General features: G+C 35.3%; 1 protein-coding gene across 1 annotated transcript in view; it reads left to right on the forward strand.

The window, feature by feature from the left end:
- DPY19L2 (dpy-19 like 2) overlaps window positions 1-23,039 on the forward strand; it is a 98,798-nt gene extending 75,759 nt beyond the window's left edge. Inside the window, exons 17-22 of the mRNA XM_036863844.1 lie at window positions 4,475-4,499; window positions 11,076-11,195; window positions 12,110-12,284; window positions 16,269-16,368; window positions 17,672-17,797; window positions 22,860-23,039. Of these exons, the coding sequence (XP_036719739.1) occupies window positions 4,475-4,499; window positions 11,076-11,195; window positions 12,110-12,284; window positions 16,269-16,368; window positions 17,672-17,797; window positions 22,860-23,016 (703 nt within the window). The 3' untranslated portion in view covers window positions 23,017-23,039. The remainder of the gene's footprint in view (window positions 1-4,474; window positions 4,500-11,075; window positions 11,196-12,109; window positions 12,285-16,268; window positions 16,369-17,671; window positions 17,798-22,859) is intronic.
- The last annotated feature ends 574 nt before the right edge of the window (window positions 23,040-23,613 follow it).

Consider the following 23,613-nt stretch of genomic DNA (forward strand, 5'->3'; position numbering starts at 1 on the left):
GCTGCTTTCAATAATTTTTCTTTGTCTTTAATTTTTGCCACTTTGATTACTATGTGTCTCGGCGTGTTTCTCCTTGGGTTTATTCTGTATGGGACTCTCTGCGCTTCCTGGACTTGGGTGGCTATTTCCTTTCCCATGTTAGGGAAGTTTTCGACTATAATCTCTTCAAATATTTTCTCTGGTCCTTTCTCTCTCTCTTCTCCTTCTGGGACCCCTATAATGCGAATGTTGTTGCGTTTAATGTTGTCCCAGAGGTCTCTTAGGCTGTCTTCATTTCTTTTCATTCTTTTTTCTTTAGTCTGATCTGCAGCAGTGAATTCCACCATTCTGTCTTCCAGGTCACTTATCCGTTCTTCTGCCTCAGTTATTCTGCTATTGATTCCTTCTAGTGTAGTTTTCATTTCAGTTATTGTATTGGTGATCTCTGTTTGTTTGTTCTTTAATTCTTCTAGGTCTTTGTTAATCATTTCTTGCATCTTCTCAATCTTTGCCTCCATTCTTATTCCGAGGTCCTGGATCATCTTCACTATCATTATTCTGAATTCTTTTTCTGGAAGGTTGCCTATCTCCACTTCATTTAGTTGTTTTTCTGGGGTTTTTTCTTGTTCCTTCATCTGGTGCATAGCCCTCTGCCTTTTCATCTTCTCTATCTTTCTGTAACTGTGGTTTTTGGTCCACAGGCTGCAGGATCGTAGTTTTTCTTGCTTCTGTTGTCTGCCCTCTGGTGGTTGAGGAACGTCAGCCGGGTTGCAGTCCCTCTGGAAGCTTTGAGGAAGAATTAATTTCCTTGGTTTTTCCAGTTACTAGAGCTGTATTATTTGCACCCTCGGCTGCAGGGTTCCTGGCTGTTCTTTCATCTTTAAAGACAGAAGCGTAACATCTCACTCAGTCTCCATGTTGGCTTCCATCTCAAAACACCTCTTAATTTCATTGATTTTTTTCTATTATTTCGTCTCTCTATTTCAGTATTTCTCCTCTGATGTTTATTTTCCTCCTTCTTATTCTGGGCTTAGTTTTTTCTTCTTCTAGTTCCTTGAGGTGTATAGTTAAGTTGTTTATTTGAACTCTTTCTTTTTTCTTAATGTAAGCATTTATTGCTATAAACTTCCCTCTTAGAATTGCTTTTGCTGCATCTCATAAATTTTGGTATGTTGTATTTCTATTTTCATTTGTTTCAAGATACTTTCTGATTTCCTTTTGATTTCATCTTTAACCCATTGATTGTTCAGGATTATATTTGTGAATTTTCCAGCTCTCCTACTTCTAATTTCATACTGTTGTGGGCAGAAAAGATACTTGATATGATTTCAATCTTAAATTTGTTAAGACTTGTTTTGTGACCTAACATATGATTTATCCTGGAAAATGTTCCATGTGTGCTTGAGGAGAATGTGTGCTCTGCTGCTGTTGAATAGAGTGCACTGTGTGTATGCTTAGGTCCAGTTAGTCTAAAGTGTAGTTCAAGTCCAATATTTTCTCAATGATTTTTTGTCTGGATGATCTATCCAATGTTAAATTGGGTATTTAAGTCCCCTGGAATTATTGTGCTGCTGTCTATTTCTCCTCTCCTATCTATTAATATTTGCTTAATATAGTTAAGTGTCTTAATGCTGGGTGCATATAGATTTAGAATTGCTATATCCTTTTGATGAAGTGACCCCTTTATCATTATATAGTGACTTTCTCCTTTGTGTCGTTACATTTTTCAACTTAGTCTGTTTCACCTGATTTTATATATACATATAATATATTTTATATATATATATATTTACCGCTGCTTTCTTTTCATTTCCATTTGTGTGGAATACCTTTTGTCATCCCTTCACTTTTACTTCATGTGTATCCTTCAAGGTAAAATAAGACTCTTATAGGCAGCATAATTGGGTCTTTTTTTTTAATTCATTTAGCCACTCTGTATCTTTAGATTAGAGAATTTAATCAATTTATACTTAAAGTAATTATTGATAGATGAGGACTTATTTTTGCCATCTTGTTTTCTTTCTGTTTTGTAGTTTCTTTCTTCCTCTCATGCTATCTTCCTTTATCACTTGATGATTTTTCATAGTGGTATGCTTTGATTCCTCTATCTTCTGTGTATCTACTATAGGTTTTTACTTTGTGGTTATCATGAGGCTTACATAATACATCTTATAGTTTTGAGTCTATTTTAAGCTGATAACAACTTAACTTCAACTGCATATAAAAATTCTGCCTTTTTACTTCCCTTGTCCCCATTTTATGCTTTTGATGTCACAATGTGGATCTTCTTATATTGTGTATCCATTAATAAATTATTGTAGCTATATTTATTTTTTAATGCTTTGGTCTTTTTATCTTTATACTAGAGTTAGGTGATTTACACACCACTACTACAGTATTAGCGTATTCTGAATTTGACTGTATAGTTACTTTTACTAGCAAGTTTTATACTTTCATGTGTGTTCATGTTACTAATTAGCATTCTTTCGTTTCAGCTTGAAGGACTCCCTTTAGCATTTCTTATAAGGCAGGTCTAGTGATGATGAACTCCCTCAGCTTTTGTTTGTCTGGGGGAGTCTTTCTCACCTTCATCTGAAGGACAGCTTTGCTAGGTAAAGTATTCTTAGATGGCAGATTTTTTATTTGAGCACTTTGAATATCCCATTCTCTCCTGGCCTCCAAGGTTTCTGTTGAGAAATCTGCTGATAGCCTTACAGGGGTTCCCTTATATGAGATGATTTGCTGTTTTCCAAGTTCATTTTTTGTCTTTGATTTTGACAGTTTTATTATAATATATCTAGTGAATTTGGGAAAGGTCACGTATGAGCCTCCTCTACTTGGATGTCCATATCTCTCCCCAGAGTTAGCAAGTTTTCAACCATTATTCCCTAAATAAGATTTCTACCCTGTTATTTATATGTTTATTCATGGACATTTTAATCTGAACACTCAAATCTTTCTTTAGCTCAGGGGTAGTTATTCTCTCTCTCTCTCTCTTTTTTTTTTTTTTTTTGCTTTAGCCTCTCTTTTTTGAACATATATTATTACTTTTATCATATTTTTTATTTCTTTTTTTCTTATGTTCTCAGATTATTCTATGACTGGGTCTTCAAAATGACCAATTTCAGCTGTGTAAATTCTGCTATTCAACCTTCTTTGGAGGTTTTAAATTAGGCAAATATGTTTTTTTCATAATTTCTGAAAGCTCTTCTTTACTGCAGCTTGTTTTAATTGAATGGATGCAGAATCCTCTTAGACTTCTGTGAAGATAATAATTGGAATTTTCATTTAATACTATCAATTATTCCTTATATTAACTCTTTCTTGAGAGTTCAGTTCACTTGCTCATTTATCTTGATGTTTTTCTTTCATCCTGTTTGTGTCTCATGATTGGGTTGTATATTGATATTCTAAATTAGTTACTAGATTTATTTGTATCCGTACTTATTGTTGGGGTCATTGGTGATTATAATACTTACCTACCAGGCCTCTCCCTTACATGCAATAGCTCACTACAGGAGTCTTTTGTGACTGGCAGACTTCAGGACATGTGGGAACCAATCCATTCACCCCCACCTCCACCTTTGACTGCATAAAGTCAGGAAGGACTTGCAAGGTTGGCAAAATAATTTGGTGATTTCACTACTATTCTAAGAGGCCTTCCCTCCACTACTCTTCTTAAAAAATCTCTGGATCTGTGTGTGCCCCTGAACTTCCTTATACTTCTTACTTTCTTATTTATACTGTCTTAATTCTCTCTCCAACCCCAAAATCCGTATGAGAAGTCCTCTTATCCTTCAAAGACTGAAATATTCAGTCTTTACAATGGGCAATAAAATAAGCAGTCTTGTACCTCTCGTCTGGATCTAACATAAATTTTATGAGGATAAGAACAGTATCTATTCTGTTCACACTGTTCACTGCACAGTGCCTGGAACACAGTAGGTATGCCATAAAAATTTAGTAAATTTTTAGACATAAATATTTAGAAAATTTGTTAGACAACTTTTGTGGAACTAAAAATATTTATAAGCTTTACCTAGTAACTTTTATTCTAGAAATTTATCCTAAGGAAATACTCAGAGATGCTCACAGAGTTTTAAGTACAAGGATGTTCACGTTAGTAATTGTGAAAAATAAAAACAACTCCAAAGTCACAGCAGTACTTGTATAAAGTATTATATATACTGTATATGGTTGAATATTTAATAGATATTCTTTTTATTCATTTATCTCTCCAGAGATATAGTCTTCAGCAATCAGTAAAACCCATTTTATCTTAACCAAAGAACAGCATTTTGATATACTTTAAATAGAATGACTATAAATCATGCCTTTTAAATTGCCATAATTTTTAGTAATATTATCTGATAGCTTTATTTACTTATATATTTATTTATTTAAAATATAAGAACAAATAAATGGAAGTTCATTTTGATGTAATCATAGTATAATGGACAGTCAGTAAATAGAGAATATTTTTGTTTTATTCCAGAAGACAGCTCCTTGAACATGGTGAGGTAAAACTTTCATTTTAATCTCTGCTAGATTTGTGTATTATATTTTAGTTCAAGGATAATTCACAAAGGTATAACTCTGCTGTTGATACACCATCATCAGTGCTTAAGTGCTTCAGCACTGGTAATAAATTTCTGCTCATCCTTCCCACTTTTTAATCTGCTCTCAGTTTTGAACAGTAGTAAGGACTTGACAGCCAGAAGGCTGATTTATGACTACAGAGTATAATTAAATTAAATTACCTTCCTTCATTCATTCAACAATAACAAACATTAATTTCTAACCCACTGAGCTAATCAGCTACAGGCCATCAGGGTAGGTACCCACGGCCCTGTGACTGGTGGCTTTTTGCCACACACAGACCTGATGGTCAACCAGTTACAAGCTTAGCTGTGTTATAGGATACAACAGATGGTATAGCGATGTTCCTGCCCTCAAATATGTCTAATTTTTCAACGGAGAGCAAAACAAGATAGCCTTTCTTATGGTGCTAAATTATTTTGTGACATACAAGAGAAAGATCTTCATGGGCTAGAAATACAATTTCCTAAGTAATAGAACTTTGAGTCTTAAGTGGCAGGTCAAATTTACAAGAGAGGGCAACTGAATTTGAACTTAATAGGAATAGCTTATGATGATAACTAATATTTTTTAAATAGTTACTATGTGCCATGTACTGTACTGTTTTGATTCTCATAATAATATTATTCCCACTTTGCAAATAAGAAAATTACGTTAATTAAGTGATATTAGCTGTTACAGAGATAAACACTAACATTGAAATGACTTAAATCAGTAGAAATTTAATTCTTTGCTCACATAAGGTTAAAACCGGAGTTCCTGATTAGCAGGTAGTTCTCCAACAAGCAGTATTTGAGGGACCCAGACTCCTTCCATCTATGGCTCTGCCATCTTCAACATATGGTTTTCAGGCTTGATGTGTACAAGGCAGCAAAGGAGAAAGAACAATGAAGATTGTGCACCGGAGGCTTTGTAAGGCTGGAAAAGATAGATGCACATCACTTCCTTCTCACAGCCAGAACTCAGGCACATGGCCACACCTGACTGCCAGGGAGGCTGGGAAATGGAGTCTTGCTGTGTGTTTAGGAAAAAGAGCAAAGGGATCTCTGCCAAGGACTAGAGACCTAGAGAAATTAAGTAGCTTACCTAAGGTCTCACAGCTAATTTGCAGTAAATCTTGCATTTAACCACTAGCAATCCATTTCCAGTGCTCTCAGAGGAGTAGTCAGCACTTACTGCTTCCTATGTGCAGGGCATTTTGCGGGAAGTTATTTGATAATTTCATTCTCACAGCAACCCATTGATGTAAGTACTATTATTTTTTTATTTTACAGATGAAAAAAACTGTAGCATAGAGAGATTAAGTATTGATAACTTGCCTAAGGTCACAAAGCTAAAGTGGCCTTAGCTTTGTAGAGCCAAGGACTATGAACCCAGGCAGTGTAGCAGCAAAATCCATGCTGTTGGCCATTCACTCTGATACCACCTAATGTGAACTGCTTTTATGTAAATCAGGCATGTCACATTATCCAGCTTTACTTACTAGTACACATTCGTACTTCATATTTTATTTAATTCAATATTTAAAACCCACCTCTGTTTAGAAATATAGTATTCCTTAAGTTTCTGCCTCTCTTTCTCACATAGTTTGCTACCTTCTCATTGTCTTTCATTTCTCCATTTGTCCTTGTTTTGCCCATTTTTCTTTTTTCTATTAATTCTGCATATTTATCAGTTCAGTCTTTATTATGTGCCTACTATACACCAGGTTTCTGCTTGTATGGAATTTAAGGTATAGTAGAGGGAAAAAAATGTGACCACATAATTATATGTGCAATGACAAAGGAAGATACAAAAGTAGTACAGAAGAAGAAGTGATTAAATCTGTGTTTGGAAGGGATGGGGTAGTTAGGGAAAGGCTTTTCAAATGACTATAGAGGAAGAGCTTACCAAAGTCAAAGGATGTACACGTGCAAAGAAGGCAGAAGGTAATAAATTTATCCAGAGCTACAGGCAAATCAGTGTTGCTGATGCATAAAAAAGGCAAGAAGATGGGAAAAGAAAGCAGCATTCAGACTATGATGCCTTTGTATGCAAAGAAGCTGGACTTCATTCTGGACTTTGTTGTTAAGTTGGAGATGGTATGGTCAGATCTGAGTTTTAAATACTTTAAGTCTGTTGGCAGTAAAGAAGATGGCTTTTTAAAAGGCAGTAGGAAGTCAAGCTGACCAAAAAAAGGACAGTGATAGCAAATCTCTTAATTTTTTCAAACTGAAGAGGGTATGCTAAACTCCTGATGTATAGGCAGATTAGAGATTTAAATTTCTAAAAATAGCAGGTCTTATGGAAGGAGATGATAGATTTCTGGGCAGTAGCAATGAAGTGGCTCCTAATCCCACTTCCACTTGTGACTCACACTTGATAAATATCTGTTTGGTTTGGGATGGGACTGTTTTCACCTTAGGGATGATAGGGTGTGAGAGGCACAAACCCTGATTCACTCTAAATGTGATATGATAGCAAAAGATTGTACATTCCAGCTTTTTCAAAATTAGGTGAGGATCCCTTAGGATAATTTTTTCACCGGGGGTAAGTTCTAAATTCCTTGCTTTGTGCTAACCCTCTGAATCAGGGATAGTCTGCAAACCTCCACTCACTAAATTAACCCCTGGCTTACCTCCCTACTGGCATGATATTGACTATTAAAGTTTGTTAGTTTAATGGATACTGTTGTGATTTTTCCTCATAATTTAATGTATTTGTGTTTTATTTATTCCATCAAATTTATTTCTTTTAGCCAACTTTTCTATGTTATCGGCTAAGAAATTAGTGAAGGAGTACCTAGTAATTCACAGGGAAGAAAAGAAAGGAAAGAGATTTAGGAACAATATTTAGTCCCAGAATGTCCTAATATTATGAAGAACTGGTGAGAACATTGGCTAGAGAGAGAGAACATTCAGAGTATTCACTCCTGAATATTCTTTTGACCCACTCATATCTCATTTTGTCCATGACAAAAAGTCCTGCATCAGCCTTCACATTTTTCTAATCCCTAGTTTATTATATTATGTGATTAGTTTATATTAGATCCTTTATATTTGAAGTCTGTTTAGTTTGTGTTTTCTATTATAAACAAGGTTTTTCTATTACTTACAGCCAAAGAGCTTTCTGTGACATACAGCAGAAGGCATCTGAACCTATATAGAGCTATTCAGTTGAAGAAGTGAAATGATACAGAATTTGGGGGAAGAATTACTTCTTTTGAGAAACTGATATTGAGTGACATATTTTGGGAATCTGTACACTTCTGTATTCACAGACTAATAGAACTATGTTGTTGAATAGTTTATTGTTTGGAGAGAAAGTATAGGGTAGTAGTTAAAGACAATGACTCAGAAGCTAGACTGGACTCAGATCTTTGTTCTTCCACTTACTCAGCATGTGATATTGGCTAAGTTATTTTACATCTTTTGGGGAACAACAAAAACAACAGCAATCATAATAGTACTTATCTTCATATGGTTGCTATGGGATCATATGAGTTACATGTAAGGTCCTTACAATAATGCCTAGTATAAGTTAAGCATTGTGTAAATATCCACTTTTACAGTTAGTGTGCCTTCTGGATCAGAATTTCAGATCTAATATTCTGCTCCCTGTTAACTGTGCCAGTGAAGGACATCTCTTCAGCATGCTCTCAAGATATCTTCACACTGTCATGGGAGGTAGTTTTGACAGGAACAACTCGCCATTTGGACTGGCTTTAGTTAGACCTTGCTTTCATTCTGCTTGGTAGCTGCTACCTCACATTTTACCCAGTTGGGCTCACTTATTCCAAAGATGAGTAGTAAACAGTTTCCTGAGCTTCTCTCTTCCTTCCTTCCAGCCTCTAAAAAATGTTGTGAGAGTTTTCCTAGTAATTTTTATATGGCAAGAGGTACCAGATTGACAATGGCATACATACAATAGTGATTTTTGTACTATACTTTTTGACTGTAACCTTCTGTCCTCCACTTGGTAGTTAAAAAGAAGGCTGTCTTATAGAATGGAAGATAAAATAACTATGGCAAGAGAGCTTTATGGAAAGTCAGTAGCCTGAGAGTAAGTGAATGCTTAGGAGCATTTGGGTGAGAACAGAAAACAAACATAAGTGATGCCATTTGGGATAGCTATTCTGTGTCATCCAGCCACAAAAAGTGTCATTCAGGGAAGACAAGGTAATGGTGGGGATCTTTCAAGTCTCCATATGAAAACAGAGTCCTTCCTTCAGCCTTTAGATGATAGAGGAAAGTCAAGGAGTATTACTACCTTGGATTTGATTTTGGTCATATGAGAAATTGTTGCTAAAATAGAAGTAACAGAAGTTAGGGGAGGAAATGATAGTGTCATCCTGTGGCTCAAGATAACCAAAGGAAGGAATACTGGGAGAATTCAGATGTGTATTTGTATTGATTATCTGTATCTATTATGGTCTGTTTCTAGATGCCACATTTTAAGAAGACGATGGACAATGTGTACCACATTCAGAGCAGGGCAACCAGAATTATGACAACACACAACTAATAATTGAATTTTTCTGAATATTTAAAGATAGAAAGCTTTCTAAGGTTGAAGGTGGGAATAATGCAAAGTCATAATACAGTATTTAGGTAATCGAGAACTGTCATGCACAAATGGGTTTACACCAATTTTGTGCAGTTCCAGAGGTGTGGAAGTTGCAGGAAAACATTAGTTCAGTTTTAGAAAAGATTTTCTAACATATACAGCTATCCGTCTTTGTAATAGGTACTCCTATGGCATATTCCTTTTCAGGAAATAGTGAATATTCAGTTGATAGATTCATAGAAGTGATCCCTGTTTTGGATAGATGATTAAAGTAGATGGCTCACATAATCTACCAATCTGTGATTTAGTGGTCCTAAACAAAAGGACCTATTTGAGGATGAAGTGTGTTGATGTCTTGTCTTCTCTCCAAAACGTGTTCCTGATTTTGTCCAAAGGTGAGTTTGACTAAAGAACAATGAAGGATTGATTTTGAAATAAATGTTCCACATTCCAACTCTAGGTTCAAGAATTATTTAAAAAATTAACAAATTTTCCATTTTCAAACATCATTTAGAAAAGGAAAAAAGATAGCTTTAGGTACAGTTTTTGCCATTCTGTTTTAAATATAAATTATGTATTTCTGATTATAAGAATAGCACGTGTCTTTAAAATTTGAAAAATGCAGAAAAATCACCATTCAGAAATAATTTCTTTTAACTTCTTAGGTATATTCTCTTACAGCCTTTTCCCCCTGTGCATATATATACACACATAGATGGTTTTCACAGAATTAATATTATTCTGTAAGTATAGAGTTTTATATTCTGAAAACTTTTCCATGCCATTAAATAATCTTTCAGTATGTAATCTTTTAATGGTTGTATACATGTGAAAATGCAGTAATTTACTTAGTCCTCTATATTGGTCACTTAGGTTGTTTCTATTTTTGCTGAGAAAAATTCACTTCAGCGATCATCTTTGTAGAAGCATTTTTGTGTTTTGATTATTCCCTTAAGTTAAATTCCTAGAACCAAAATTTAAGTCAAAGGAGTTGGCTCTTTTCTAGGGTCTTGATAAATATTGCTAAATTACAGAAATATACCAGTTATTTCAGTGTGTTTCATGGCATACTCTCTAACACTCTATTAATTTAATATTTGTCAATTTTATACATGAAAATATTATCTTTACTATTTAATTTGTTTGAATGTTAGTGAATTAGAACATGAATATTTAGTTGTGCTTACTTTTGGTTGTATTAATTCTTTGTCCATTTTTCTAGTGAGGAGTTTGTTGATGTTTTATGAATATGTCTGTTAGAAAAGTTTTGTTTGAAACCTTTGCTCAGTGGAACCCCATCTTAATCAAAATGGGGTGTCCTACTAATTAGTACAAGTATTTATACAATTCCACTACTTCTAAAATAATCTAGTTTGTGTTATGATTTTTGTTGCTGACTGAATGACACAAATTTGTGAAGCATCCCATATTTTTATATCTCTGTGACTCCCTTTCTCACCTGGTGTAGGTCCTTGCTGAAATACCACCTCTTTGAAGAGGCCCACTCTGATGATCCTAATTACACTTGCAACTTCTCCTGCCTGTGGTCTCACACCACACCCTGCACTTCAGTCTCCTTTCCTGGCTCTGCTTCCCTTTCCATTGCACTTACCACTTTCTGATAGACTGTATGATAGATTTTGTTATTTGCTATGTCTATTTATTTTTTGTCTCTCCTTAGTAAATGTACTAAAATGTGAGCCTCATAGGACAGGAATTGCTCAGTGTTGTTTTGTTCACTTCTATATCCAAAGCACCCAGAACAGTACCTGGCATATAGCAGGCATTTGATAAATCTTTGTTGAATGAATGAATAAATATTAATAGGCTTATTACTAACTTAAAATATCCTTGTCCTAGTGAATAATAATAGTTTTAATATACTTTATTTTACATATATTAATTTAAAAATATATAAAGTGAAAATTTAATTTTGTTTTGTGTTTTTATAGCTAATTTTTCACACATTGCAGTTGTTTGCATTTTCTTCCCTTGCCATTTTAATTATGAGGCTGAAGCTCTTTTTGACACCTCACATGTGTGTTATGGCTTCCCTGATATGCTCTCGGCGGGTAAGGTATTCATTCTTGTATAACTAGACTATAACACTACAGCAACTACGGTGTAGTTACCATGGCTTTGCTGAGTAATCTAAAACATAAAAACACTAGGTGTTTTTATCTTAAATGATTTAAAATGTTAGTTCATGATTCATTATAGAGTAAGAAAAGCAAATTCAGGTAGCTTTGAAAATTATTCCTAGATTTTAGCTGTTAATTCTTTGACTTTCCCCTCTATTAGTATCCTCTCCACAAATATAGTTTTTTTAAGTTCAGGTCAGTGTAAGAGATTCTTGGCCTGTCAAAACTATCCTCAAGTGCTCTTGTAATACTAGAGAAGATGCAGTGTAATTGCTCTAGTATTGTCTTGTTGGGCTCGGATAATTCGTGGGGAAAATTGTCAATTCTGGGGTTCTGTTACTGTATGCAAAAGAGCTAGACAAAGTAGCTAGAATTTTGGGACCAAGTTACTTCTAGAGACACCTTATTTAGTCTTGATTGTAAGTGTCTTGCCTTAGAATATCATAATGCTTATATTCCTGAGAGGAATATACTTGTCAATACTAGTGAGGTTTCCCTAGTTATTCAAGATGTCCATAAAAGGCAGCCAGATGTTACGGATTTAGTTCCAGGATGTTTCAGAATTGTGATTTGCTAATCTTAATTCCTGGTAGTAAATCAGTACTAGAAGGATCAGGTATTCCTTCTTTACTTCTTTTAAGAGGAAAGAAAGCTCCATTTTTAACTGGACTCCAATTCCAAAATATTTGCTGTTTTTAAACAATAGGTGATGATTATTATATTCTGTATATTGTTAGTATCAAATGGTAATCCACCTTGGTTTAGGTAGAAGGTTGAGAATTTATTATTGGCCTAATAGCACTCTTCATATAAGAATTATAAATAATTGGTTTCTTTCATTTCAGCTCTTTGGCTGGCTTTTTTGGAGAGTTCGTTTTGAGAATGTTATCTTTGGCATTCTAACAGTGATGTCAATACAAGGTTGTGCAAACCTCCATAATCAATGGAGCATAATAGGAGAATTTAATAATTTGCCCCAGGAAGAACTGATACAGTGGATCCAATACAATACCAGACCGGGTATGTAGCTGTTTGGTTATATGTATAGCTAGCACACACTCATGCGCACACATTATTATTATACGTTATCATACATTTGCATATATTGTACAGTTATTTCATATATATGTGTATGTGTATATATATATATAAAATTTTAAAATACATATGCATTCATACCTTCACAGATTTTGAGCATGGTAATTGCAGTGTTCACCAAATCAAACCTTTTTAAAAGGTGATTTTGTGTCATCTTTAAACCCCTCCTAGGTACCTGTCAAAAAGAATTTTACTTGACTTTAAGAGTTAATGATTATTCACAAGTTATGTGCTATAATTCTGAGATTATTGTATTTTAACCATAACGGTGACACCTCAAAGAAATAAAAAACCTTTAATGACAACTTTCACACCTTGTGACAGGCCACTGGAGAAGATAGTTTTGACTGTGGGGAGGTTAACAACACCCCTCCCATCACTTCCATCAGTGCCTACTCTCTGCTCCATGTCTGTAAAACCAGTCACATGCAGAAGAGTTAAAATCTTGGATATTCTGTTTTCTTCACTAATTCATATCAAAAAGATGAGTATACATGCTATTTTTAAATACTTTAAAATATTCTTTTAGCTTATCTTCTTTTCTTGCTATCTTTATCCAAAACCATATCAAGCAGATTGATATTTATTTCACTTTTAAATACCTTTCCAGAGGATAAATATATTCTACATTATTTTCTGTAAGTAATCTATAGTCTTGTCCTAGACAATTTTTGACGTTTCATAATTTTTTTCTGGCACAAGTTCTTCACTATGGTTTATTTAAATTTATCCTGTGACTCCTTGAGCCAGTTTCTTCTTATCTCTTATTTGGTAGTCATCATTTTACTAACTAGCTATCATTAAGGTAAACTCTTATGAACATCAACTCAGATATTTGGCCTATAGCTTTCAAAGGGTGTAGGTGACAGTGCCTTATCACTTAGAGCTTCCAGGTTAGTTTAATCAGAATTTTTGAATGAACACTTTACTGACTTTTTCCCTGTAGTACAATAGTACAAGGTAGCTAGTCCCTTTACTCTCCTTGCCCCTCCCCACTTACAGCTGTTTTTCCAAAGCTTTAAAAGATACCTGCTCTTTTCATGTTTGCTTGTGTCTTTCTTTGTTCCAGTGTTTGTCTTGGGTTCTTGGCAGAGAGAGCCTATGTTTGGCAGCTTACCCTTCTGAGATAACTCCTACAAACTCCTACCTCATTTTTGCCTCTTCTTTGATCTTACCAGTCTTTCTCATCACTGTATTATGAGTTCTGTCATGGTTACCACATGTTTTATTAAATTTTATAGTAAAGGTGGGACTAGAGCTTACATTCAGGTCTACCATGTAAGGTTGTATAGTTTGTACACAGCACAAAGGTGCTCAGTTGGGAGGACAAGTGGGAACTGATATCCAGCCTGTGGTCCACTTACCAAGTCATGTATGTATTAGTGAGGCTCTGTCAAGTCAAAAGGGATAATTTCTTTCTAATACATGCAGTAAGCTAAGTGGAGATTTAAATATATTATAGAAAAGATCCTATTGTTTCCCTGTCATGCTCATGTTTACTTTGCCCCCAAGAGGAAAGAAGCATTTGGGGAGTATTCTCCCCTTCTCTCTGTTTCATAGATGGTTTCTTCTCAGTGGTTCCAGTTCTTGCTGGACAGGCTTACCTAGTTTCTTCTGGATGACCCTGGCCCTGAGCTTTGGGTCCCTCTAGCCCAGAGTTTCTCAAGCTTGGCACTGTTGTTATTTGGGGCTACCCTGTGCATTGGCAGCATATTGAGCAGCATTCCTTCCTTCTACCCGTAGATGTCAGTAGCCCCTCTCCCCCCCACAGTGTGCTAACCAGAAATGTCTCCAGAAGTTGTCAGTGTCTCTAGGAAACAATATCACTTCTGGTTGAGAACCCCTGCTCTAGTCTAAGAGCTTTTCATCATTAATTATTGAATCTTACAATAATAAATACACGTCTACTTCAATTTATTTATGTATTTTCAAATTTAAGGCATATAAAGAGATATTCATGCAAAGTTACATTTATTTACTTATTTATTTTTTAATAAATTTATCCATTTATTTATTTATTTATTTATTTATTATTTTTTTAAATTTATTCATTTATTTATTTTTGGCTGTGTCGGGTCTTTGTTGCTGCACGTGGGCTTTCTCTAGTTGAGACGAGCAGGGGTTACTCTTCCTTGTGGTACGCGGGCTTCTCATTGCAGTGGCTTCTCTTGTTGCGGAGCACGGGCTCTAGGCGTGCGGGCTTCAGTAGTTGTAGCACACAGACTCAGTAGTTGTGGCTCACGGGCTCTAGAGCGCAGGCTCAGTAGTTGCGGTGCACAGGCTTAGTTGCTCTGCGGCATGTGGGATCTTCCCGGACCAGGGCTCGAACCCATGTCCCCTGCATTGGCAGGTGGATTCTTTTTTTTTTTTTTTTTTTTTAAATTTCACCTTTAGTTTTTTTTTTTAAACATCTTTATTGAAGTATAATTGCTTCACAGTGGTGTGTTAGTTTCTGCTTTATAACAAAATGAATCAGCTACACATATACACACACGTTCCCATATCTCCTCCCTCCCGCATCTCCCTCCCTCCCACCCTCCCCATCCCACCCCCCCAGGCGGTCACAAAGCACAGAGCTGATCTCCCTGTGCTATATTTATTTATTTTTGGCTGCATTGGGTCTTTGTTGCTGCACGTGGGCTTTTTCTAGTTGCAGTGAGCAGGGGCTACTCTTCGTCGCAGTGCACGGGCTTCTCGTTGCAGTGGCTTCCGTTGTTGCGGAGCATGGGCTCTAGGCGCGTGGGCTTCAGCAGCTGTGGCACGCGGGCTCAGCAGCTGTGGCTCGCAGGCTCAGCAGTCGTGGCGCACGGGCTTAGTTGCTCTGTGGCATGTGGGATCTTCCCGGACCAGGGCTCAAACCCATGTCCCCCGCATTGGCAGGCAGACTCCTAACCACTGCGCCACCAGGGAAGTCTCCAAAGTTACATTTAGAATGCTTAATTGTATTTGAAAGTAAACATTCAATTATTTACAGTAGATCTGAATAATATGCCTTGTTCTTATTAGTAATTTTACTGTGCTGATTAAAAATGACAATAACCTTCCTAATCATGTAATCATTTATTGTACAGGAGTGCCAGGAAGTAAGCATTTGGTCTTTTTGTCTCCCAAGAGACAGAACTAAAACTGAAGCCAGACAGTAGATTTTAGTGTAAGACTAGTTATAACCAAAAGGCAATACATTTATACAAGCTATTATTCCAGAAAGTACTACTAACAAGTAATGAAGTGGTTTGATGAAATGTATACATTTATAAAGTCAAACAGAAACTAAGAAAACTTAGTTATGAATATTTAAAGATGATCTGAGGGAAGAAAACAATGCTTTTATCTGGAAAGTTCTCAGGATTACAGTTCACAACCCACAAAAGTCACTTTAAAACATGTACCATAAGACTTGCCCTTTATAATAGTCTCCCAGTTTCTAGAACTTTAAACTACTGGAACAAGATATCAAATTTTACAATTCTTTCCAGTCCTGTGTGTCTTTGTAGTGCTGTCTCTTAGTATAGCGCTTGAACATGGTAGCATGCTGTAGTGAAGTGGTTAAGAGGGTGGGCCCTGATACTTTCTAGCTGTGCAGTCTTGGACAAGTCACTTAACTTTGCTGTGTCTCAGCTTCCTGATCTACAAAATAAGAATACATAGAACCCACCTCAAAGCTGTGCAAATTAATTCTATAATCCTAGTAAAAGTATTTAGCAGTTCCTGGCACCAAGTTAACATTTAATGAAAGTTGGCTATTGTGTAGACCATCAGTAAATATTAAGTGAAGAAAAAGAATGCTGCCAATGATTATTATTTAAATGTACTTCATCTTTCTTAATCTGGGTTCAAATATTACAGATAGGTAACTTTTGGTTTTCTTTAAAACATGTTGTTAAGGAATATAATCTTGTTTTCCAGATGCTGTTTTCGCAGGTGCCATGCCTACAATGGCAAGTGTCAAGCTCTCCACTCTTCACCCCATTGTGAATCACCCACATTATGAGGATGCAGACTTGAGGTGGGCAACTGATAGAATACTTCAACTAGACACACTAACGACTTCTACTTGACTCATAGGAATAGGGACATTTTTATACACACACGCGCACACACACACACAATCACTCTTATCCTCATATTTGTGCTAGAAGTTAATAATAACCATTCAGAAATTACAATACGTACCTGTTGATTTAAAGTAACCTTAATAAACCTCTGAAAACTGAAAATAGCAACACCCAGTTTTTCTCAAAGTGAAAATATGTCACATTAATGACTAGCCTCTGTGTGTTTATGTGGGTGTGTGTTCCAGTGAAACTCCTAAGTAATAGTAATAAGAGTGGGGATAGATTTGGCTCATGGCCATAGTTTGCCAACTCCTGTTCTAGATTCCACAGCCCCTCTGCCTGGTTTAAGAAACCATTCTTCATCTTACTGGTGGCCCATGATTAGCCTTTTTTAACAGATAGAAAAGCTACATGAAATTTGCTATATTAAATGCTTTTATGAAACTTTGGGGTGCTCTTTTGCTAGCTGATTATGGGAACTCTAGTTTCCACTGAGGTCTGAAAGTTTTGTTTTCCTTAAATGACTGACTTTTAAAAATTATTTTAATCATTCTAGTAATTGGGTAATCATTTCCTTTTAACGTATTTTTGGCTTATTTTTAGAGATAATATTTTAAATTATTTAAAGTTTTATGTTTGGTTGTGGAGATTGGGCATTCTGTATGCTTGAAATCCTAAGAAAAGTCTAATGCATAATTGATCATTTGTTCAGGATTTTATAAAAACCCCCATTTAGGGCTAAACCATCTGTTGTACCATATTTTGGTAACCATTCCTGTCTCTTAAGCTTCTGTTAAGTTGCTTTCTCTACATGACTACTACCCTAGATGCCCACTGTCTAATTGTTCTATTTGCTACATTCAGCTTCAACTCATATGCTTTTCAGAGTTTCTGTGAATGAAATTATCTACTGAAATCTATATTTTCACTATATTTAGCCTCTATCTGAATTTGTTCCAGATTAATTATTTTATGAATTATGCAAAGCAAATTTTATATTCTGAACTGCTACCTACCTCTAGACTCTAAACTGGTTTATACACTAATAAGCAGTACCTGCAAAATTCAAATTGCTGTAAGTTTAAGCACATGCAAAATATAAGTAGAAATGTGGCAACTGCTATCCCCAGAATAATTCGTGCTATTTGGGGTCATATATAATCAATGCTCCATCCAGTAAGCATTGAGGTTTTAATTTGGTAATAAATCTATTGTCATTTATTTAAAAAAATTTTAACTTGTTTGAATTTAAAGAGCTCGGACAAAAATAGTTTATTCTGCATATAGTCGAAAATCTGCAAAGGAAGTGAGAGATAAGTTGGTGGAGTTACATGTGAATTACTACATTTTAGAAGAGGCGTGGTGTGTTGTAAGAACTAAGTGAGTATGAGCCCTATGGTATATGATATTGTATATTTTAAAACAACAAATGTTTTACTTTATTACAGCAGTCCTGATTCTTTAAAAATTTTTATTTTAAATTAGTTCCATTAAATTGTTGCCCTGGTATTTTATTTAAAATTATTTCATGTAGGAAATTAAAATTATACTATTATTTAAGCATAATGTAATTTTTTAAAAGTATAGTATATTTTGCTATCCTAATTTTTTCATTTTAATTTAACATCTTAAATGTAGCTTTTTTCCATAATCTTCAAGTTTTTATGATAACTTTTATTAGATGTCTGAAATACAGATTTGAATTTACAGCCAAGTCAGATATTAGCATTCTGCTACTACAGCTGATTTACATTGGATTTATAAGACTCATAAGAAAAGTTTCACGTAACTCAAAAGGACATAATAAGAAAACGTTTCTAATTAACATTTTTTCGTTTCTAAATCTTGAATCTCTAAAAATACATAAAATTCTAAGATGTGTAATGGATATCTTGAGACCTTTGTTTAGTGTCCTTGATTTAAGAAGTCCTTAGTTATATTAATTTTAGCATTAAGAATTTTCATTTCTCCTATGGATAATTAAGAATTGGCTATAACAGATTTTGAAGAGCTAAGTTCGGAAATTTTAGTAGCTAATTTTTGTATCTAATTTTAAGATCTAATAAATATGTATAGGAAGAAACGGCATCTTGCAAAAGAAGAAACAGAAATATCATAATGTGTATGCTTATCATATTAATTTAATTTAAAGCTTAAGACAAAACATACTTCAAAACAGGGCATATTATCACAAATAAAGGTGGACATTTTATGATGACAAAAGGATTAATTCATCAAAAATATCTAACAGTTTTAAATATGCATACCTCTAAACAGAGCTTCAAAGCACACAAAATAAAAACGTGTAGAACTAAAAGAAAAAATAAGTAAGGCTTTAATCATAGTTGGAAAAGTTAACATTTTTTTCTCTACTAGGAACAGTAGATAAAAAGTAAGCATATAAAAGAGATGAACAACAAATAGTATCAAATGACCTGATCCAATTGACATTTATTGAACACTGCAGGAAACAGCTGCAGAGTACACATTCTTTTAAAGGGCATGTGGAATGTTCACCAAGAGAGAACATATGCTGGGCTGTAAAAATGGTCTCAATATGTTTAAAAGGTTTTAAATCATACAGAATTAAAATAGAAAACAATAATAAATAGATACCTAGTAAATCCATGCATATTTGGAAATTAGGCCATAAACTTACGGGTAATTTATGGGTCAAAGAAAAAAACCACAAGGAAAATTTTAAAACACTATTTTTCACTTGAATGGAAAAAGGGGTCTTTTAACAATATTGCTGATCTAACTGGATATAATGTACAGGAAAAAATTAAACCATGACCCATACTACACCATACACAAAAATTAACTTTACATGGATTATAGAACTAAATGTAAGAGCTAAAATTGTAAAGATTTCTTAGAACACAGAGTACTAACCATTTAAAAAATCAATAAATTGGTTATATCAAAATTGAAATATTTTCCTCAAAAAGATACTAAGAAAATAAGGCAAGCCACAGACTAGAAGAAAATATTGGAAAGCATATATCTGATAAAGGACTTATAAATATAGTTCATATAAAGAAATTCTATAAATTAATAATAAAATGACTGTACAATTGAAAATGGGCAGAAGACTTGGAAAGACGTAATTCCCCAAAGAAAATGTGTGACTGACCGATAAATACAATTTTTAAAACTAAAATACCATACATTGGAGAGGATACAGAATAATTGTAAATCTCTTACATTGCGAAGGGGAGTGAAAATGATACAACCACTTTGGAGAACTATTTGGAGGAATCTTAAAAAAATTTAAGCACACATCTACCCTATTACTCAGCAGTTCCATTCCAAAGAATTTAAATAAGAGAAATTAAAACATCTCTCTAGAAAGGGTGTCACAGCAGTTTTATTCATAATAGCTCAAAACCTGTAGGTAACTTGTTGCTTTTCCCTTGCTGCTTTTAAGAATCTCTCTTTATGTTTAATTTTTGTCATTCTAATTACAATGTGTCTTGGTGTGGACCTCTTTGGGTTGATCCTGTTTGGGACTCTCTGTGCTTCCTGTACCTGGAAGTCTGTTTCCTTTCACAGGTTAGGGAAATTTTCAGCTATTGTGTCTTCACATATGTTCTCTGCCCCTTTTTCTCTCTCTCCTCCTTCTGGGACCCCTAAAATGAGAATGTTAGTATGCTTGATGTTGTTTCAAAGGTCTCTTAAACTGTCCTCATTCATTTTTTTTTTCTTTTTTCTGTTCAGCATCAGTGACATCCATAACTCTGTCTTCCAGTTCGCTGTTCCATTCCTCTGTATCATCTAATCTACTGTTGATTCCTTGTAGTGTATTTTTTTTATTTCACTTATTGTATTATTCAGCTGTTTGGTTCTTCTTTATATTTTCTGTCTTGTTGTTAAACTTCTCACTGTGTTCATCCATTCTTCTCCCACGTTCTTTGAGCATCTTTGTGATCATTGTGAACTTTTTACCGGGTAGATTGCTTATCTCTACTGCATTTAATTCTTCTTCCAGGGTTTTTATCTTTTTCCTTTGATTGGAACATATTTCTCTGTCACCTCATTTTGCCTAATTTGCCATTATTATTTCTATGTATTTGGTAGTTTGCTTACACTTCCCAATCTTGGTGAAGTGGCCTTCTGTAGGAGACATCCTATGGGTCCCAGAAGTGCACTCCCCTCTGGTCACCAGAGCTACATGCTCTAGGGTTGCCCCCTGTGTCAGCTGCGTGGGCCCTTCTGTTGTGGCAGGCTGAGAACTATGGATGGTCTGGTAGATGTGGCTGGCCCCCGGTCCTGTTGGTTGCCAGGCCGTACCTTGTGCGGAGGCTACTGGCCAGTGGTGGGTGGGGCCAGATCACGAGGCACCTGGTTATAGGTTCCAGGGTGTGGCAAAGCTGATGTTGGCCTGCTGGTGGGTGGGGCTGTGTCAGGCTAGCTGCTTGACCTGAGTCTTCTCAGTACTGGTACCCACAGGATGGTGGGTCGGGACAGGTCCGATGCTAATAAGCTAGAGGAAGAATTCCACAATGGCGCTTATCAGCACCAGTGTCCACGTGGTAGAACAAGCTCCCCAAAATAGCTGCTGCCAGCATCTACGTCCCCAGGGTGAGCTCCAGTTGCCTCCTGCCTCTCTGGGTGACTCTCCAAAATCAGCAGGAAGGTCTGACCCAAGCTCCTTTCAGATTGCTGCTTCTACCCTGGGTCCTGTAGTGTGTGAGATTTTGTGTGTACCCTTTAAGAGTGGATTCTCTTTCCCACAGCCCTCTGTCTTTCCCAAAAGTAAACCCTGCTTGCCTTCAAAGCTGAATATCCTGGGGGCTCATCTTCCTGATATAGGACCCCGAGCCCAAAGTGGGGCTCTGATCCTTCACTCTTTGGGGAGAACCTCTGCAATTGTAATTATCCTCCCATCTATGGGTCACCCACCTGGGTATATGATGAGTCTTGACTATACCACACCTCTGCCCTACTTACCTATCTCATTGTGGTTCTTTCTTTATATCTTTAGTTGTATAAGATCTTTTCTGCTAGATTCTGGTCTTTCTCATCAATAGTTACTCTGTAAATAGTTGTAATTTTAGTGTGCCCATGGGAGGGGGTGAGCTCAGGGCCTTCCTACACCACCCTCTTAGCACACCTCCTTGGAAATAATCCAATTTTAATGTAATTTTAATGTAAAGTAAATTGTGATACATTGAAGATGTCTGTTGTAATCCCTAGAGCAAACCACTTGAAAAATGCAAAAGCAAAAAACAAAACAAAAAAACCCGAATAAGCCAGTAGATGAATTGGATGGTATAATAAAACCTTTTTGCTTTACATAAAAGAAATCAAGAAAGAAACAGATGATCAAAAAGATACGAAACAAATAGAAGAAAAAAAGGAAAGTGGCAACCCTAAATCAAACCATATCAGTACTTGCAAATGTGAATGGGGACTAAACACTCCAATCAAATGTCGGAGATTGACAGACTGAATACAAAAGCAAAACCCAACTATGGCCTTTCTGTAAGAGATGCATTGTAAATACAAATACATGAAGGAAAGGTTGAAGGAGAAAGTATAGCAATGTTACCATGTGAGTAACCATGTATGTAACATATGCTAGATATGCATTATCTAGCATATTCTAAAAAAGGCAAAACTATAGTGCAGAAGGGGGATCAGTGCTTGCCTAGGTTTATATTTGGGGGAGAGGACTGACTCTAAAAGGCTACAAGGGAACTCGTTGGGATGATGGAAATTCTCTGTGTTATGATTATGATGGTGCTCACACACCTATATACATTTGCCCATACTTATCAAACCTTACACATAAAATGGGTGAATTTTATCGTACATAAATTATACCTCAATATAGCTGTTAAAAAATTAGAAACCAATTTTGCCTGACTTCTTCCCTTTAATGACTCTCATGCCGGGTTGTTGCCTAGTGAGAAGTATTATTTCATTCAATCCATTCAAAAGGGAAAGAGTTGAGGAGAATAAAGTTGGCAGAAAAGCTTCTCTGCCCTGCTTTGGACTATATATGTTTTCATGCTAATCCAAGTCAATTTAAGCTCAAAAATATGAAATATGAAATTCATCAGGAATTAGATTAATTTTCCTTTGTCTCATTCTGCTATAAATGGGCCTTATGTTTGGATGGCAATACCACTTAGAAAATATATTCATTTATATTTTACTTTGAAAGTGGATTTTTAAATATATATTTCTGAATGTGCATTGAGCCCTTATTATTTGATTCAATAGTATATTGGTTATTTGGTTAAGTGGAACACGAAAATGCAGCGTACTTTCATTTTATTATCTCTAAATTATAAACTTACGTTTTTTGAAATGATGCTTTAAAATCTTTAATTTATTAAATTAGTCTCTAAAAATCTAGGAGATATTTTATAATTATACTTCTTCTAGATATGAATGCATTTTTAATACAGATATATGTGCCTGTTTTTTTCAGGCCTGGTTGCAGTATGCTTGAAATTTGGGATGTGGAAGACCCTTCCAACTCAGCTAACCCTCCCTTATGTAGCGTCTTGCTCAAGGATGAGAGGCCATACTTCACCACAGTGTTTCAGAATAGTATGTACAGAGTGTTAAAGGTTAACTGGGAATGAGACTACCCTTTACACCGTGGTGCATAAAAAACAATCACTTTAGTTTATTTACATTAATAAAAATCACAAGCTTTAATAAGGGACCCTTAAAAAGAAGATAATAAAAATGCTTTAAATTTTTCTAATTGCTAAAAGGTAAATTATTTCATTGTTTTCCATTGAATGTCAGCCTTATTAAGCTTGTCATATAAATGAGTAAATCATCTTAAAGCTTTAAAGAAGAAAAATATATGTAAAAGAACAGTGAAATTTAATAAATCAAGGATACGTAAGTCCTTTTGTATCCCACTAGGTGAATTGCTTCGGATTCTCTCTAGTTCCAGGATGTACCAGCTCAGAATCTTTAAACCACTTAGAAGAGACTAATGCAGTCTCTGAAATGACACTTCCTTAAGATCCTGTTACTGATCACAACCTCTTTACCTCTGTGAGGAAATTTGTTTGTAACCATGTGTCTATTAAGGTTGTTTTGCTTTTAGTAGCCCTCAGGAAAGATCTTTAATAGCCTTTAAAAACTTTTTTTATCATTTCAGGTTAAGTATTTTTAAAAACAGCTTATTTTGTAATGTTTTCAATCTCTTTAAATTTATTTACCCA

The sequence above is a fragment of the Balaenoptera musculus genome, chromosome 9 (assembly GCF_009873245.2).
Source record: "Balaenoptera musculus isolate JJ_BM4_2016_0621 chromosome 9, mBalMus1.pri.v3, whole genome shotgun sequence".
In the NCBI taxonomy this organism is placed as follows: domain Eukaryota; kingdom Metazoa; phylum Chordata; class Mammalia; order Artiodactyla; family Balaenopteridae; genus Balaenoptera; species Balaenoptera musculus.